Source organism: Miniopterus schreibersii (assembly GCF_964146895.1).
Source record: "Miniopterus schreibersii genome assembly, chromosome: 1".
NCBI lineage: Eukaryota > Metazoa > Chordata > Mammalia > Chiroptera > Miniopteridae > Miniopterus > Miniopterus schreibersii.
In genome coordinates this window covers 81,198,018-81,218,184 of record NC_138101.1, presented here as the reverse complement: position 1 = coordinate 81,218,184, position 20,167 = coordinate 81,198,018, and the positions used below count along the sequence as shown (strand labels likewise).

At 36.8% G+C, this 20,167-nt stretch overlaps 1 protein-coding gene across 3 annotated transcripts in view; it reads right to left on the bottom strand.

Annotated features, from left to right (window-relative positions):
* Window positions 1-1,019: 1,019 nt before the first annotated feature.
* The window catches only part of ARHGAP21 (Rho GTPase activating protein 21), a 122,390-nt gene continuing 103,242 nt past the window's right edge, over window positions 1,020-20,167 (bottom strand). For 2 of the 3 annotated variants that reach the window (XM_081116783.1, XM_081116785.1), the window contains 14 exons: window positions 18,104-18,229; window positions 16,716-17,000; window positions 14,142-14,206; window positions 13,926-14,065; window positions 13,180-13,322; window positions 12,230-12,385; window positions 12,057-12,135; window positions 11,315-11,388; window positions 11,151-11,240; window positions 7,997-8,122; window positions 7,809-7,850; window positions 7,389-7,494; window positions 5,451-5,482; window positions 1,020-2,799 (listed from right to left, as the gene is read on the bottom strand). In XM_081116783.1, coding sequence (XP_080972909.1) covers window positions 1,105-2,799; window positions 5,451-5,482; window positions 7,389-7,494; window positions 7,809-7,850; window positions 7,997-8,122; window positions 11,151-11,240; window positions 11,315-11,388; window positions 12,057-12,135; window positions 12,230-12,385; window positions 13,180-13,322; window positions 13,926-14,065; window positions 14,142-14,206; window positions 16,716-17,000; window positions 18,104-18,229 — 3,159 coding nt within the window. In that variant the 3' untranslated portion in view covers window positions 1,020-1,104. The remainder of the gene's footprint in view (window positions 2,800-5,450; window positions 5,483-7,388; window positions 7,495-7,808; window positions 7,851-7,996; window positions 8,123-11,150; window positions 11,241-11,314; window positions 11,389-12,056; window positions 12,136-12,229; window positions 12,386-13,179; window positions 13,323-13,925; window positions 14,066-14,141; window positions 14,207-16,715; window positions 17,001-18,103; window positions 18,230-20,167) is intronic. The other variant, XM_081116784.1, reaches the window with a different exon arrangement.

Sequence of the window (20,167 nt, the reverse complement as noted above, 5' to 3'; positions counted from 1 at the left end):
TGAAGAAGTTGATTAGGGTTTGGTACTATCTGCCAGGGGTCTTGGAACATATCTTCCACAGATAAGCAGAGACTACTATACTACTTTAGCTAGGAGGTTAAATATTATCTGTGTACAAAAGTGAGGTTAGGCCAATGTAAACAGTTATAAGAGATCCCTGCCAACCACAGAAAAAAAAAAAAGAGGAGAGAGAGAATATATAGAGTAGGTAATTTTTTAAAGTCAGGACCAATTAAGGTAGTTATAAATGGATCACATTAAAAAATATATTAAGTTTCAAGCCATGCAAAGTTCACCAAAACAATCTTTATTTCCAGTGTTTAATTGGGTATGCACACAGGCATGACACGGTTTGGATCATTAAGTCCTCATGCAGAATTATATTCTCAATAAAGAAGCCAGTTCCACCCAGGCCACTATCTACACACCTATGTTACAACATTTATATCAAATCTGGTATCTGAAGAAAAGATACACATATAATATGTTCATTTAAGTTACGTATTTTACAGAAAGATTAAAAATTCAAGTCACACAAAACTCAAAAACTGTATTAAAAGTTTGAATATAAAACTCAGAGATCCACCTGGAATGACTAAAGAATGGAAGTTCTGTATCCACCTGTGTTAAAACTGGTAAATGTAATGAAATCTGTTACCCATAAAACTCATTGATTTAGTCAATGTAAGTTATCTAGTTTTAACAGTATGGCACCCTAAAAACCAACTGGATTTTTATGATGAGGCACTTTTGTTAGTGATGAAACCAAAAGAACAAGTTTGCTGCATACTAATGCCAGCTATTTTCTTCAGTAATCTTGAGTATACACTATGCAGTAAGTTGCGACAAATACCTTACTCATTTGTATACATCTATCCAATATATTTTTAAATATATATATATATGTATATATATATATATATATATATATATATGTTCTTCTGGCTGTAGTAATGCACTGTAAAACTATTTCACAGTGCAAAATGATAAAACCAGCCCAAATGAGGGCTGCATAATAACAATTCTGGTACAAGAAAATATTTACAGAGTTACTGGAACATGTAACAGTAGCTTTTTATTTGCTATAGTGGACATACCCCCAGTTTAAAGACAGGGATGAAGCTGTGCTTTGTTGCCTGGGGACTCAGACAGTTTATGAGGTTGGGTAACAGCTGCAGAACTAGCATTTTGGCTCATGTTCTGGAAGCTTCCTCCATTTATTTGGTCAGGTGACTGTACTGCTATTGAAAGAAGGGGCCTGTTAGTTGAAGCCAATGGACTGGGAGAACCACCTGCATCAGAGTGAAAAGACACAGGTGTGTCCGTCACGGAAATTTCTAATGTGCCCGAACTCTCAGGTTGGGGGCCCCCCGTTTCTGCTCTGCTGAGGTCGGACGTACTGGTGCGCACGCGCTCCCTGGCAAGCCAGTCAGAGATGGACAAGTCCTGGGCTGAGCATTTGGGCTTTAACCGAGTCACAGCCGAAAGTTCAGACTCTCTCTCCCCACTCTGCTCCGGCGCTCTCCAAAAATTCAAAACACTGATTTCAGAAGCATCCCTGTGGCCTCCGAGTGTGTGTCGGCGCCTGATGTTTTTCCTTTTAGCGGTCTCGGCATTCGTTTTTTGATTTCCTACTCCAAACATGTCATCGGCTGGGGCTCTGGGCCTCAGTTTTAATCGATCTGCTATTTTCATTTTCCAAGTGGGTTCCTGTTTATCCGATTCGCTCTTGGCTGGTGTTAGTAAACTCCCTGTTGATTTTCCTTTCTTCATAACGTCAAACACTTTAGCTATTGAAGGTGTTTCTTTCTCATTCTTGGCCTCTCCCAGGCTCCCGCTGTCTGACTTGAATCTGGCAGACTTTTTCCTGGACAGCGTGTCACATTCAATCAGCTTGTGGGAACTGAAGAGCTGTCTTCTGCTATCCAAGCTGGGTGTTAAACTGCCCTCCGTGCAGCTTGCTTCACTTCCTTCCGAATTTCTCCGGCTCGCCTTAGTGGCTTCTTGCAGTTTTCCTCGGAAAAGCCTCTCGGAGGTCAGGGCGGCTGGAAAGACAGGGAAATCGGTCTCGCTATCTGTCTCCACAGGCCGCCCTTCACTGATCAGCTCGCTTCTCTCGTCGTCAGCTTCGTCTCCCTTGCTTTCTGCGACGGACTGCACCTCGGGGCTGAGCCGGCTCGAGTCGAGGCTGGTCAAGTACGTAGCAGAGGATGTGGTTGAATAATCTGAGGTGATGGTGCTGACATTGGCCAAAAACTCATCATGTTTTGTTTCCGGACTGGTGGATTTCTTAGTGGAAAACCTCGCCAGAGAAGCCTGGGAGGAAGTGCTCAGCAAAGTGCCGGAGTCGGACCCTGTCTCTTCAAAATGGGAGGACTTCTGTGTCACAAGGGACCTGGGGCTCTCCTTCAGCATGGCGAGGCGGCAGCTCAGAGTGGGTGACTTGCTGTGTCTGGAATTGTGGGGGGTTGAGGGTTCTTCGGATGGTGTACTCTCTTTCTGTAGCGATGTCTTTTCATTTTTTATGGCACTGCTGTCTTTCTTAGCACTATTTTCTTTGGAAATGACGCTCCTCTGTTTCCTGCCCGATGTCTCACTCTCTTTTTTGGGTTCTGCTTTAGTGTCGTTCTGACACTGTTCTGCATTTTCTTTCTTAAAAAACACATTGTCCAATTCGTCTTCGGAGCTGCTGGGCTGTGCCTTCTCCTTCGGCTTCTTCCTCTTGCGACTGGCAGCGGCGAAGATGGAAGATACAAGCAGTTCCCTGCTGTACTGATCTTTTCCAGATCCCCAGGAACCCTGAGAAGCAACCAGAAATGAGACTGAGCATAGGAACATCATCGAGTTCATTTTCTGAAAGGGTTTTTCCCCAAATATTTTTTACTGAATTATCCCTGCTAAAACTCTACAAGCACTAACAAAATGTAATTCTTTTTTTATACTTCCTTTTAAGATAAACTTTTATTTATCTATATATAAAGATAATTTAAGATAAATTTTACTTTTTATTTAACGAGTCCCACTTCTTGTCTGGTGGTGTTTAACTGCCAAGTCACAGCTCACAGACATCTATCACTAAAAGAGGTATTTTGTGCTCAGTGTCATCCAGCTCTCCCATTCTTGTTAATTCCCCCATACCTACTCACTTTCCCTGTTTCTGCCGTGCTCAGGCACTCTTCAGGTTCTTTCAGGTGTCAGAGTTAAAATTCCGACATAGTTGAATATCGTATTCTGAAACAGGTTACTAAAATCTTATGACTGACTTCAATTTTCTAATTATAGACAGCATATTATATAGACACTGCATCCAATCAGCTCATTAAGATAAGGGACCTCCTTGGTCTTCCATTAGTTCAGCCAGGCTAGACTTCAGGAACTTGTCGGAGGTAAATCAGGTTGGTGATGTCATTTATCTCAAGGTAACAACAAAATGAGAAAATTCAAATAACATAAGGTCAATGAAAGACCTTGAGTTTTTACCAAAGAAACACTTCAGTGCATTGTTACTGGTAAAGCTGTGGTGCCGATTACTGGCTTTGTTACCTGTGCATAACTGGTTCCTGATGACAATTATTCAATTAATTTGTTCACAATGCCTACGTGCCTAGTTAGGGGCGGTGGTAGCTGGGGTCAATGAACACGTGTTGGTTTACACACACCACTTAACACAAGCAGCCAGGCAGGAGGCATGCTGAGCAACAGAAAGTGTATTTCTCTACAGTCATAAAAAGCTTAGACAAGCCAAAACTACTATACTGAAGTCTCTGAAAATAAAGTAAAAATTTAGGCTGTCGTATTGAAAATAATTCACCAAAATGAAATCACAGATCAACAGAACTTTGTTTTTGTTAAGTTATAAAGAATTTTGTAATTACCCTATACATTTCTAATGGTCATTCACATTTTAACATATTCTGCTAAAGATCATGGTGATGGATAATGGTGTGACAGGGCTCTGAATGAGAAGACCCGACCTTCCTTCAGGTAGCTTGTGTGACAATGGGCAAGTGATTCACTTTAAACACTGCAATTTCATCATTTAGGTGAGAAGATATTAGATATGTTTTCTTTAAGACTTACTAGGATTCCCTTTAAAATTCTATGATTCTGTGATCATATATATGTTGGGGAAAATGACTATTTTACAAGTGAGACACTGTTACAAAGAGTTATACCATTTAGATGTCCATTATTTTACAGGCCTAGTATAAACACCACCATGATTAAGATAAAGAGACGGCTATCACAACAGGTTAAATAATGTGCATTTAATAAGAGGCAAAGTGGGAATTTCAAAGAGGTCTGAAATCTAAAAGCTTATATAATCAGAAAAAAAAAGATGGGAAACTGTTCTAAAGAAGTCTGAAGAGACATGACAACTCAATGCAAGGTGTTATCCTTGATTGCATCCTATATAAAGAAATAAAAAATAAACAAAGAACATTACTGGGACAACTGGGAAAATATTTAGGGGTAAGGTGTTATCATGTCTATTAAGTAAATGTTTGTGTGTTTTTTCCCATGATGAGTCTAGAGTAAAAGGTTTGGGTGCTAACCATTTTTCTAGTAACTTTTCTATAGGTTTAAAATTCTCCAAAATAAAAGGTTGGTGCAAAAACATGGTGAAAATAACAATATAAGTGACAGTGAATAATATATGATTTAAATGCTTTGTAACATTTTCTATAAAAATTATAATTTAATCGTATACAGTCCCGTTTTGATAAGTAAAATTCGTGTCTCATTTCCAAATAGAAAAATGTTTTTAAAAATGTATTGACAATTCTGGTTGCTACTGTCTCAGCAAAACAAAGTTGGATAAATTGAATTAATAAAATACTTCCTAAGAACTATAAAAACTTCCCAAAAACTACTAAAAAAATTGTGTAATTTGGTGGTGTCGTCAATGGAACACAAATTATGTTAAAAATATTGATCATAAAAAGAAAATGATTTTGCTGAAAATATATATTTTCTATAAAAATATATAATAACAAAAAAGCCTGTATTACTACTGAAATATTTACAGATATGAGGATATGATGTTTAAGATTTGCCTCAAAATAGTCCCAGAGGAGGAAAGTGCACAGAATGCAGATGAAATAAACTTGGTTATGAGTCAGTTGTTGAAAATGGATAATGGGGGATGGAGACTCATTATACTATTTTCTCTACTTTTGTATTTTGGAAATTTTTCACGTTACAGAGTAAGAAAATAAAGCCTACTTCTTTGTATTATGCTAAATACGCTGAGGGGAAACCCAGCATTCCAACTCACAGTCCAGTATTCTTCTATCTCATTCTGTTCTAAGAGTTAATTTTTCCCTTTGTGAGACCTTGCTGGTCAGTGTCACCAGACATAGACAGGGATGCATTTGTATACTAATCAAAACAATCAGCCAAAGAGCAATTCCCCCTAAAATATTTCACAATTGTACAAAACAATTTACCTTAGATTTTGTTGAGTCACTAGTAGCTGAATCTGTGGGAAGTTAAATAAGCCATGGTCAGTATTAGTCCATCTTTACCTCTTTCAACAAACAATGCAAAACTATGGAAAAGACAGGCACAGAACAAAATGGGAAAGCAAAACTCAAACAGAACCATTGAACACAGTGGATAGTCAGAGCTCACAAAGATGCAAGCTGCACCACAGAAAGCCACCGCCATGAAAGGATGCTGTGAATTGTAGGCAGAATCAGCTCAATGATAGGAATGGCAAAGGAGCCCTGTGCTAAAAATGAACAGAAATACTAGTGTTTATTCAATTTTCTAAGTATTACATCTAGCAATAAAGAAGCTGGAAGACCTTTTTAAGAATTGTACTATGTACCACATCCTGTATCTGAAACTGATACACAATGTAGAACGTTTGAGATTCTTAGCTGCCCTAGCTACAAATTGAGATCATACTCAGTGTATTTATGTTGATTTTTGTCAGACTGTCAAACTTAAATTTTATAAGCACATACTCTATGTGCGTGGATGCAAAAGCGGCATCAGGATAACCCTGCTTCCAGGTCACTTTGGTTTTATATTAAATCATGCTGATCTTTGTGCTTTAGACCCCAGTTACATATCTGTGCAGTCAGGGATCCTTTTGACTAGTTTGTTTAAACTGCTACCAGTTTTGCAATTATCTATTAACAAATGCTATTATGGAAATGGAAAAAAATGGAGACCATAATTTTACTGTCTGGCAAAAACTCAGATTATACAATTATAAAGAGGGTAGGAAGGGGCTAGCACTATTCTGGATCACACCAATTTTGAAATCTTATGTTTTGATTTTCGGGAAACTGATTTTCAAAATTAATGAGCTGAGCCCCGTGCCACGCCCCTTTTAACACATGGCTAAATGCTTTATGACTTTAAGAACTGGTAGACCATACCATGCTATTTCTCCTCACGGTCTGCTTCAGAAATAACAAGAAACAGCAGAAAAACTTTTAAGAAAGTAGTATTGATCTGTTTACAAGAATCTTAAGAGAAAATTTACACCACAGATCAACGATGTTTGCATTTACAAGAATCGGGGGTTTCTGCAGACAAGGCAGCTACAGTGTGGACAGCAGTCCTCCTTCTTCCTACAGTTCCAGCTGTCCATCAGGGACACCACAGAATCCACTAGCGACATTACCGTGTGATAGACTCCTCCCACTTCGCCTGTTCAACATCAGTATAGATTTGCCTGTGTCAGTAAGTGCTGAAAAAACCCTTTAGGACTAGAACAAGAACTAGAGACAAAGGGAGAACATTGTGTCAAAACAACATGCTCGGTTAGTGCAACAGTTTGGCAGGAGAAAATTTTCATCAAAAGAGCCTACAAGAGCTAGTACTTAACCAAACATTAGAGTGGCAAGAGAAAACAGGAAATGTCAGGTAGACGGACTCTTACTGTGACATCTACAGTGACAAATAATATACTGTATTTCTGAAAATGATGCCCATTAGCATTTCAACATATTTTACTTGCTGCTTTTAAACAGAAGGTCTAACTCGAGAATACGAGCTACGTATACAGTCTAGATCATTCTTTCTGCCATCACAGCAACCACATATTCAGTAGCATTTATCTGTTTTACCTTGTGATGACTATTACATGGAAACTGTGAATTAAAAAAAAAGAACAAAACAGTGGTTCGCATGCTCATTTCCCTCATATTTCCATTCTGACAAGCATTAGAACTCCATGCACTGCCAATGGCATTAAAGTCACTGGAAGATAATGAAGATCAATCAGAAAAGGAAGATTAAGTTTCTTATTAGAAAGGAAAAAGGAGAAAGGGGGAAAAAATCATAGTGAATGTTACTCATGATCGACTTGCTCTTTCACGTTATAAGAATTTAGATTTTAACCGAGAGATCGATACTGCCCGGCAAGTTACCTGATACATCTCCAGGGGACGCTCCGGTCCTCCCAATGTTGGTGAGTAAGTGATCTATGTTTGGCACTGGCTGGGAGTCCACTGTGTTTTCCTCCTGCACTGTTGTCTATGGTTAATAAACAAAGATCTCTTCATCATCTCTTCAAAGATACTTTCTTTAAAATTCAAGCAACATTTAATAGAAGACACATTACTGAAAGGAGCACATGGGCTTCATTTTTTACCATCTTTACATGTAATTAACTATAAAATGAGCATCATACTTGAATTTTCTTTAGATTAGAAACTGAGGAGCTAGAGACCTGCTTCCAGGGCGCAAAGCGGGTAAGAGCATACGGGGCAGGAAGTTGACATTGCTGTAGCGCCAGGATCTCCGTCCCAAATGAAAACAAGAGGACAAACGCTGACGGACATACTTACAAGAGGTTCTTCAGCACCTTCTTCTGTGAAAAACCAGTCATGCTAAAATTTAAAATAACAAAGGTGAAAAGAGAAATTAAATAACCCCCTAAATTTTCTCAAAAAAAAAAAAAAAAAATCCAACAAATTCTGTCCTACCAGTAGCTCAGGGAAACAGAATGTTCTTGACAAGGCTAAGCCTGACTTACGTGCTGGATAAGTGTCTCCACGATCTTATACTGGTCCGGCATGTGGGTGACCATGTGAGTCATGTTATCTTCCGATGTTCTCACCAGAGTTGGGCCAAAAACTATTGCTAGGTTTCTTGGTTCCATCTGAAATAAAGGACAATGTTGGAAAATATCACATTTTGTCTTAAGGAAATAGGTTTAAAGTCCTGTTGCATGTTTGGCATTTTTTTTCTGACCGGTAAAAAAAGAATTCAAAGAAGAATGGTTGATTGATGCGTGTGTTAAAAAAAAAAAAAAAAGGGTGGGGGCTGGGAAGACATCTGCAATAGTGTCGACAATAAAAAATGAAAATTAAAAAAAGCTTCCTATTTAGGCTTTCCATAAGCTAATATCTATATAACTTCTTTTTCCTGCTTTGATGAAAATGTAAAATGCTTAATTGGCATTCCTTTCTTCCAAAGAGTCCTTGATAGAAAGCAATTGATTTGGTTCAAAACTAGTATTACTGGAGCTAGATTAACTGACAAAATATTAATATTAAAGGGAAAAAACTCAGAAAAGAACATGGAAAGCCTCTCCCTTCAAAAACTAAAAAGTAGAAAAGTGCTTAAAAATCCATACAATTTTCCAAATTGCCCCACTAATATAGCTAAATCCCTAATATGTAAAAACCAAATGTCTGGAAGTATTCCTTCTGAATCAATTTTTCCTTCAACCAAATGTTCTGAAGTTCTTTTCATATCCTTGAGCCAATCTGAATGCCTCAACATTATAGGCTTATATGTTTGTATATTCATTCCCATGATACTTAAATTCCTTTTTAAATTATATAGTTATCAAAGGTGTGGATCTTTGTTTTCCTTTGTTATATCTTATAGTGTCTGCTGTAATATTTTGAATTTAGGATTTGATTAAAATGTTAAATAACTTTAACCAACCCTGAAAACATACCAAGGGCTTAAAAATGACCACAGAACTCAAAAGACATACTGGGGGGGGGGCTGTTTAAGGAAATACACTACTATACTATTTTGTGAGAGGCATACAGACACGCACGTGCACACACACCTTTCAGATATGGTACAAAGTGGAAAACCCACAGGTCTTTTCCAATTTTGAGGCAATTGTTATACATCTAATACGTTAACTACCATAATACATGCATTATCACACCACGCTTACTGCAGGGAAATAAGGAGAAATTGTGACTGAAGTCAGTATTTCCACAGAATGCTGACTTAGTGAAAAGAAAATCTGACTGCAGGAGGGGTTTACTTAAACTGGGCACAAAATATGTTTCTAATTTTCCCTCTAGAAGGTATAGTCATCTCCCATCCTTCCATCAAAAAAACAAAAGTTCCTGCATCTCAAAGGTGTTGTGTAAAACTTTTACTAGACTCTTGTCAATTTCATTATGTTTTTAGACTAACGATAACATGCACTATTACTTTATTTGTACAGTAATATTTATTATGTGGGTATAGTTTTAGCTGGTTTCCATATAAAACTAATAACGTAAGTAGTTCACAGTTTATTTATTCATTAATTACTTAAAACAAATTCTGTATTTTTTGAAAGATGTTCCACAATGTATAGTTAAATAAGTCTGGGGAATGAAATGCCTTATATCAATTATTCAAGACTCAGAGTGTTAATTAATATATTAAATATTCTAAAAAAATCTGTACTAAAGAAATCAGTTAAATTTTGTTTACTTCAGTGCTTTCTAAACTAATTAGACCAATAACTCCTACTATTTTCCCAGTAACTCCTACTAACATTCAGCAAAACTGACAAATGATGTACTTACTTTGAGAAATGCTAAAATAATTAGAAAATATTTCAACTATAATTATATTGAGAACTTTTCAGCTCTTACTGTATGCACTTCTACAATCAATATAGGCTTTCTTTCCCTCACCCCCCTCTCTCCCTTCTTCTCACCTTCCCTCTTTTATGGCCCTATCATTTGAGGAAACTGAATGTCTAAAAGAAATTATAACACTGTAATCTTCTCAATTTATAGGTGTTAGGGGTTGACACTGTTCTCACAATCCAGCCTTACTACAAACTGTGAGCAACTGTCTTTCAGAACATGCAGAGCATTTTTCTCTGCCTTAAGCAGGTACTGCCCTTAGGAAAAGGAGTAACAGCAGTATTCCTGAGCTTGTGGTATACTGGGCTTTACTCCTTCTCCAGAAACCCCAATACCTCTGTTTAAGCATTTTAAGAAGTAATGCCTGAGAGTCAGAAAATCATCATTTTTGTCACCTCTAATGATATAACGGATTGAGGCAACAATCACCAATGAGTGATGAGAAAGGTAAAAAATTAAGACTATAACGTGTCAATCACAATTCGTGGACCTTGTTTGGATAATGGATTTGAAGATTTAAAGGAATGTCTTTATAGTTGTTTGTTTAAATCAATATCCAAACAAGGTCCACATATCAATCAGGAAAAACTAAACATGAACTGAGTATTAGATAATATTAAGGAATCACAAATTTGGATATGCTTAATAAAAGTAATGTGATAGTGTTTAAAACAACAACAAAAAAGGCCTTATCTGCTTAAAACTAAACAAAATGAAAGAAAAAGTGTCTGTTATTTTTCACTATATACCACTTGATACATTTTAATTGTTGTATCATGCAAATGTTGCCTATTCAAAATATTGATATACAGTTGAAAAATAAAAGAAATCAAATTTCTGGCCTTTTCATTTTTCTTGCTGGATAAATGAAAACAGAAATGTCTTTTAAAAATGGTGATAACTAATATTTTGGGGTCTTTTGGCTTTTAAAAAATTTTTATTTATTGCCAAGAGAGAAAGAGAAAAAGAGAGAGAGAGAGAGAGAGGGAAACACTGATTTTGTTGTTCCACTTCTTTATGCATTCATTGGTTGATTCTTGTAATGTGCCCTGATGGGGGATCAAACTCACAACCCTGGCATGTTGGGACGATGCTCTAACCAACTGAGCTACCTGGCCAGGGCTATCTTTTGCTTTTAAGAGTGATCTTTATAGGGAGTGATCAGCCAATATGATGCATGCTAGAGCTCTCGTTGAATTATAACCCTATTTTTGATCAGTTGGCATGAAGCAATAAAGCCTATCCTTTCACCTAAAGCCACTGGAGGTACATCGCTTCAATACGCACTTTACATACCTTATTCTTTTCTGAATTTTCTGCCACTGTCTTCAGATGAGCCGAAAGAAACTTAAGTGTTTCATAATGATGTTCCGGCAAATCATGAATCTGAAACATATTTTTACGATAGATTTAGATGCTGAATTTTAGGTACACCTCCAGAAGTAGAAAATAATACCTACTAGTCTTTTTAACGTTTTCAGACGATCTAGAGGATCTTCTTTACGATTGGCTTCAATAAAGTCGGCATATTTATCTGACAACAAAAATAAGAACAATAAAGCAAATTTATCTTAAATTGCTGAGGTGAGTCGTAATCTACTTTTCCTTTAAGGTTCAATTTCAAGCCACAATTTAAAAACTGTAGGGAAGACTCCAAATAGCCTTTGAGATACAAGACTCTAAAACTGCTATAGTTTTTAATGAGCCTCCAACCCTTATCATCAAATAAAAGACGTGAGCTCTCTGAGGGTACCATCCTGTGCTTAGACACTTTGTTCATTCTGTTCTATCCTCCACTGAGCATCTAGTACAGTGTCCTATGTAGGTCAAACATTTGGCTTGACTGAAAAAATATTTTTCCACTTTTTGTATCTTATTAGTTCTGAGGACTTTTGACTGAAAACAGTAACAATATCACTTTAACTTGACTGCAAACGTGGGTGAACCAGATAATATATATTTTACTGAGACAAAACAATTTTTTTGAAACTGTATTTTCCATTAATATTTATCAGGAGGGAAAAAATCCAAATGACAAAAAAGAGCACATACTTATGCCTTATATATAAATAAGAACGAAACAAAACCTCCTGTTTCCTTTGACAAATGCATTTTCTCCTGCTTCAATTTCATATTCTATGGTTTTCCACCGATGCAATTTTTCATTCTTTCGTCTGGTCTCTTCTGTGGGTGTTCACTCACCATTTGTGAAGAGAGGTTCAGGGAGCTTTCTGAAGAAGGATTTTAGTAAGCTGCTTATCACATTCAAATCTCGCCATTTCTAGATATGCAAAATAGAAACACAGTAGCTTTGTAGTCAATACAACCAAAGGGAAAACCACAGGTCAGTATTCACGTAGAAATGAACAACTTACATCATCCTGCGTGTCAATATCCGCCATTCCCCTGTTGAGCTCTTCCTGCATACTTGAGATGGCTGCATTATTTCCAGGGACTCTATAAATACCTGTATATTCAAGACCTCTTTCTTCAACTAATTTGCAACATATGTCTACTATTAATGGGATATACTGCAAAACAAAAAATAAATACTTTATTTAATACAGTACCGATGTTTACTGTATTTAGTTAGTAGACATATGCTGTAGCTAAAAGGTCCTTTTCTTCCAAAAGAAAATATATAAATTACTGCTTTTTGATAGAGAAAATAAAGAAGAGAGAGAATGCAGAATTGGGAACTGATAAAACCAGCAAGAGATATTTGAGACAGTGGGAAGAGAAAATAGGTTAAAACAGAAAGGGAAGGGTCCACAGGGAGACAACAGTCTAAACAGGAAACGAGGGCAAGTAAGAATGTGGGAACAGCTCAGCTGAATAAAGAGGAACGAAGTCAGAAAAAGAAGGGGTGGAGAAAAGCAACCCACTCATGATATGAATCCTAAGGTGGGTGTTGTCCACGTGCGTGCGCACACACACACACACACACACACACGCACACACACAGCTACATTTATTATACTTTCTTAATCAGGTCCTTGTTCTCACCCTTCCATTACGATGCTAAAAGCAGAAACACACATGATTTGAAATTCTTACTGACCATTTCAGAGACATTCTTAATGGCTGAATAATTATTCTATTTCAGAATTAATACATTAGAAAAAAGCATGACAGATAAAATTACTCAACACACCCTCAGAGATCAGAAATGCCTGGGGAAACTAAGGTCAGCTATGAAGAGGAAAATGCTCAATAAATCAACAAGTACTGTGCTCTGTTATCTAAATGGCTGTGTACATGGGTCCTATTGTAACTACAACTGAATTCACGACTTTAGATAATCCAGCTGACCAATGTCTCCTACCCGATTTGTATGAGCTGGCGGGCAATCGTCCAATCTGACCCCGAATGTTCCTGTAGCAGTAGGCTTTTTTTCAAATGTCTTTCTCATAATATTCGGGATCCCTTTTCTCCATGTGCCTTTGTCTTTTGGGGGACTGGTGTCATCTTTTGATTGTTATTCAAAATAAAACAACATAAGAGAGAAAATGAAAACATGAGTTTAAATCATGATGTAAAAAATCCTGTATTGATTTTTATGTAAATCAGAGTCCTGCAGTATAAGTAATAAATTTAACCTATATTTATTAAAAATATTATATTATCGTCTCTTCCTAATATACCACTCCTTTTAACCTTCCTTTGTAATTTAGTGGCTATTAATTACATTTCTTTACCTTTCTGCAACCTGTACCATGATTTTCTTTAAATCAGTCAAGAAAATGGAAACAACGTGCCAACTTCATAGTGAGATTTTTGCAAAAAGGAAACAATTTATCTCGAAATGACAGCATCTGATCCTCTGCATTAATCAAATTCGCTGTGTAGATATATGTGTCGTACTTTCCTTCACTTTGGATTTATTATGAGAACTGGCACCTTAATAGGAAAGGCCCCATATGGCCTAGACCAGCCCACACTGGTCCTTAAGAGAGCTCACAGTAGGCTGAGGCAAGCAAAAATGGTACAGAAAATAATGAAAATATCTTTAAAACCCCAATTTTAAATCATTTCATCTGCTAACTCTATCGAGAATGCCACCATCAGTACCTTTACTGAGAAGTCTCCTCTCTGACTCTTCCTTTGGAGAATGTGGACTTTGCGTCTTTGGCTCTGACTTAGCACCAAGCAAAGTCTGCCTGATGCTGAGACTCTGGCGAGGTGTTTTTGGCAACTGTTCTGCTTTGCTGCTGAAAGAAATGAATGTTTCTTAACAATTACGTATTTTATATCCAAATTAACTTATGTGCATGGTGGAATTCTCACCTCATCAGACTGTTATATTCTTTTATTCTTCGACTAATTAGATCCCTGTTAGTAACACCAGTGTCCTACAGAATAAAGAGAAGGTAAAATTAGAGAGTCAGTTCTAAACAAAAATAGGAATCCCTACTTATTTTGAGCCTATTGTCCTACTCTGCTTTTTCAGTAAAGACACTATGCTTTCCTCTCAGTGGTCGTGTCAAGTTTCTGGTACACATCACCACCCACCATCACTATGTGACAAATGTTCCAGTGCCTCCCTCACTGTGAGAGTTTTCTGTTTATTTTCCCCACCGCAGCAATCCTTTGAATACTGCCAGCGAGTAGCAAGTGTTCAAACTTATTGATCTGTCATTTTAAATTAATGATGGGGAAGCAGAAAGCCAGGTTTTTCTCTCACTAATACCAGAAAGATCAGCATTTCAAAATAATACAGCTGGATAAAAGATGAAAAAATGCTGCCAAAATCTGGTAATAATTAACTTGTAGGAGTAGTGAGATTAAGGGTCAATTAGTGTCAGAACTGACAGATTATCAGAAGAGAAAAGCTCAAAACAGGGTTTGTTTTTAACCTCAAAAGTTTAGCTTTTAGAATATGCTACAAGGCGAGTTACAGTGATCACAGAGTGATGATACTTTTCTATTGATTCCAATCATACACTGGCATGTGTTCTTGAAAAAAATTTTCAGTTGTCTCATTTTGATTATAATAAACAATATAATTTACAAAAACTATACGCTCTGGAGTCAAACAATCTTCTTGAGTTCAAAATGACTCTTCCACTTACCAACAGAGAGCTCCTATGGCTAAGATCTAGGAGAAGACGCCTGGTGTAAGTCCTAGCCCTGATGCTTATGAGCTATTTGACCTTGGGGAAACTACTTGACCTCTGTTTACCACATGGTTTCCTTGTTTGTGAAATGGTGATGATGATAATAATAGGACATATTCGTATGGTTGCTGAGATTAATTCATGTAAAATGCTTAAAAGAGTGCCTGCCATATGGTATATGCTCAGTGAATTATTACTTTACCTATAAAATGGGGGAAAATACCTGTGTCTTAACATTAGATGATGATGATAATGGCTGGCATTAAGTAACTGCTTATTACCTACCAGGCAGCATGCTGCTTTCTTCATACGTACTATCTCATTAAATCCTTAAAAGAGCCCCCTGTGTTTCACAGGCAAAGTCATCTGAAGGAACCTTCACAAGGACACTCGCCTGCCTTGCAGAATAACTAGCACACAGCAGGTGCTTCTTCAACAGGAACTCCCTGAACTGCTACTTAAAGCTGAAATCTGCATCCATGTTCTTATTCTCCCTGTTCCTTTGCAAAAATTCAGGTCTCATGCTCTCTGTAGTAGTGGTTGTAGAACAAAGGTTGTACTGATACAATCCAGGGTTAACTTTTAACCACAAACCAGGGAGGGTGCAAATTATCAGAGAAAAAAGCAAAGGCATTTTTCCTATAGCGTAAGTTTTCATAATTTGAACTGAAAAGAATGGGAATGACTAAACTAAAGAAGATCAATTGCATAACCTTACAGTTATTGTACGTGCTCCTGGGTACTGCAGAAAAAGCATGGAAAACGAATATTGCTTTCTTTTTTGTCCTAACAATGGGCACAAAAAGTGAGAACAGTGCATTAGAAAAACTGTGTCAGTGACATGAAAAAGGGACTCAGTAGTTATAACACTTAAAAAAAAACTACCTTTGCTACTGAAATTCACATTGTAAAAATATCTTGATTATAAGCCAGAAACTCTATAAGTCCCTATACATTATTCCTTATTAAAAAGAAAAACTGGCTTATAACATGATTTCTGATAATTCGAGTTTTCTTTTTTTAAAAAATAGGTTTTTATTGATTTTAGAGAGATAGAGGGAGGGAGAGGGAGAGGGAGAGAGAAACATCAATGAGCAAGAACCACGAATGGGTTGCCTCCTGCATGCCCCCTACTAGGGATCAGCCTGCAACCTGCGCATGTGTCCTGACTGGGAATCGAACCAGCAACCTCCTGGTACATGGGATGACGCTCAGCCAACTGAGCCACACTGGCCAGAGCTCAAGCTTTCTTAAAAACCAATTATTGTATTATAATAGGTTATATTATGTTCTTGACTGTATAATTCCACTAACAAAAAAAACCCCATATCATAATCTCTTTGCATTTACAGAGTAATTTGTTTTGATAAGCACTGTCACTATAACTTAAGCCACACAACAATCCTGTTTTAGAGATAAGAAGACAGATCTGGAATTATCTAGTCATAAAGGTAATGAGCTGGGACTAGGAACCAAGGTCTCCTGATCTGTGGTTCATTCCTTCTGAGAATGCATGCAGAATATATGAATAATCTATTTTTCTAGTTCAGTAAGGATGATTTTCCAGTAAGTAAAAATAATATAACTGGTACAGTTGAATTTTCCTTTTGACCAACTATTTTTAAGCATATTATTATATTTGTTTAAAATAATGTATCAGAGTCTTTCAGTCTTCTAAAAGTAAAAAAGAAAAAAGAAAAATGTGAATGTGTCTGATTTTATCAACATCATTTTGAACACATACCTCTTCATTTAGGTTGCTACTTTCCTGGATGGTCTTGATCCAGGCTAGCATATCATCTCTGTCTTCGGCCTGAAAGAGGCACTCACAGTCTGACGTGGTGAGTCGGAACACATTTTTCCTCTTGGTCTCACTGTACGAGATGTCTATTAAGCAAGCATTAACACTGATGGGTTGTTCTTCGTCAGAGGGAGTCAGCTGTTCTCGTTTATCTTTGTACAAGTAAAGTGAATGGCCCCGAAGTACAACATACATCTGCTTCCATGGGCGAATACTTCCTCCAACTCTCTAGAAAACATGAAACAGTTCAGGCATACTTAATATTTGGCTAAATTCAGTGACAGGATAAACACATTAAGCAACACTGTTAACAAGCATCAATGTATACCAAATGTAGCAGGTGTCTGATTTACGTCAATATGTACTTGCTAGGAGAGGAAGGGCAAAAATTGTGGAGTGTAAACCAAGTTAGGCAATGTATTCATAGCAAAATCAAGGATAGTGAAATCTCAACTTTAATTTGGTTAGGGAAATAAGCAAAGTAATTAAGATAAAAATAGGCATAGCAAAATATGTTAAAAATGCTAAAGGAACAGAAAATAAGAAAAATATCAGCCAGAAAATTTTTTTGAGTGAAAGTTAGGCTTAAGACAGTCACAGATCATGAAAATGACAAATACTACATAAGGAGATCCCAAAACAGTAAATATAAGTAATGAATTAACAAAACTGATTAACTTTTATATGGTCAAGTAACAAAAGCCACATCCAAAGTGAGTTGTCTTAAAATTTTAAACTCTTGTAATAATATTAAAATTTTGTTATAAATATGCTGCACAAATATTATAGGAAATTTTATGGCCAAGTTTTTATTGTATTGAGATCTACTTAATGAAGTATATGCTGATATTGTGATATTCATTTATACAACTCAGTATTTCTAAAATAAAGTGAAATAAGGGAATTACAAAGGCAATTTAAAATAATGAACTGGGAAAAGTTAAATAAAAATTTTAACATTATGAATATGAAGATGTGCTACTCCCTAAAGGACTACTCAGTGATAATTTAGTAATAAAAGCCGAGTTTCTTCTTAAATACTGATTTCTCTTTTAAATTACCAAAATATGACCATATATTCCATACATAATTGATACTCAAAATGAAAAAAGTAAAAAATTAAATAGGCGATAGGATTACTTTTTAATAATTTTTCCTTCATATAGAAAAAGATATTTATAAAATATGTTTTCCACTCTTTATTCTGGATATTTCCAATCTTTATTCTGGATATTTTGTCATTTTGTGTATACATTTATGTCATTTTACATTTACGCTTTACTTTTCAGGGCCTGCCTTTAATGCGCTCAGTAGCTCAAAAAATGCACTACCTTGCCCTTATCGGTGACAAGTGGCCGGTAATGGAGCCACCCCTCCTTTGCAGCATCACTGAAAACCTCTGAGGAAGAATCTTTTCTGGATCCAGAGTCTTCGGATGACTTTTGGCTGTCTGTGGTCTACAGAAAAGGAAGAAAACAAAACAAAACAAAACAAACAAAAAATCATAGTAAAATGTCAGCTTTTTTCCTTATAACTATTTGCGTGATTAAATTGCTTTGCTGAAAATGTCTTTTATTTAATGTTCCAAGTGAAGGGCTATTTTTGAAAAATCCTAACTTTATCAATTACATTAGAAAAATTTCTAGTCTTGTTTAAAAAATGTACACTTGACCACCATCATTTTTAAAAAATCATCTGAAGGAGTTTTTTACCATTAAAGAATAGTAAATATAATGTAATTTTCCTGATCTCAAGAGGTCACATTTTAGTGCAAAAAGATAAAGGATAAATAAAAAAAGAAAATGATCAGATGGTGCTAAGTGCCACCTGAAGAATGAAAACAGTGCCATGCAATAATGAATGACAGCAGCAGCTGAAAATGGGTGGTGCTGAGGCAACGCCTATCTGAAGAAAGAACATTTAAGTTTAAATCTGGAGGGAAAACTTTTAAAATGAAAGGTCAGGGAAAGAAAAGTTCAGGGAGAATGTACAGCTAATGAATGTATATATTGATCAATATAATTTTAAATATTCACTATTCAGGTGAGTAAGAGAAATGGAAAATTATAGATGGTTTGGGGTATTTTAGGCCAGAGTGATGGTTTAGGGTCTTTCAGGCCTTGGCAGGAAGTGTGAAGGGAGCCACTAAAGACTGAATCAGGGGAGTGACATTATCTAATGAATGCAAGTCACTCTGCTTGCTACGTGGAGAATGGATTCTAAACGACAACCATGACAAAAGCTATACCTGGAGGAACAGAGGTGAGGGACGGTGACATCTCGGACTAAAGTAGCAGAAGTGAAGACAGGGAGAAGAATGAAGATTCAGGAGGTAGCAATGACAGGACTTGACATGGGAGAGGGTGAGAATGAAGAGACAAGGCCAATTCCTAGACTTCTGCCTTCAACAACTGGGTGAATGAAGTGGACTTAGTGAGATGGGGAAAACTGGGGGATAAATATGTCTGGGGTGATGAAGGCCTATTTGGCATGTAAACCTTGTACTGCTTAATAAACATCCAAATGAAGATGTCATGTAGGCAGAAGCCTCCGTGAGCTGCCATTCGGAGAAGAGGTCAAAGTTAGCAACGTAAACTTTGGGAGACCTCTGTGTAAGGCTGTCAGGGAAACCAAGCTACACAGAGAGGAAAGCGGGGTCAGACCACGTCTAAACATTCCAACATTTGAAATATCAGACAGAGAAACCAACAGAAGAAAATGTTTCAGAAATGGAGGGGAAATTGTGTTGAATGTTACTGGAAGGCCAAATAAGTTAAGAATCTAAGTAACCATTAGTTATTGTTGTTGTCTTATCCTCATCTGAGGATATGTTTTTATTTATTTTAGAGAGAGAGAGAGAAAGAGAAACATTGATGTGAGAGAGAAGCATCAATTGGTTACCTCCCATAAGTGCCCCAATCTGGGATCAAACCTGTAAACTAGGTATGAGACCTCACCAGGAATGGAACCTGCAACATTTTGGTGTGAGGGGTGACACTCCACCTGAGCTACCCAGCCAGGGCTAAGTAACCATTAGGTTTGGAAGCCAAATGCCACTGGTAGCCTTGGCTTGAGCAGGGTCACTCTGATGAATGTGGGTTGAGAAAGGTGTGACATGAGGAAGTGGAAACTATGGACAATTTTTTTTCAAGGAGTTTTGCTGTGAAAAGTGAAAATTAAGAGTAGTAAAAATAGAAGAAATGTGGATTCAAGTAAGATTTTAAGAATGTGCTTATAGAGAATGTTCTTATATATGATGGTGAGTGAGCCACTGGAGAGCGATTTTGCAGAAGAGAAAGGGGTCCTGAGAGTGAAAAGCAATGAAATCCAAAGAAGAAATATGGGTGTTGGTTCTTAATAGGATAACAGTCAGAGTAAAGAGATAAGAGTAGCCC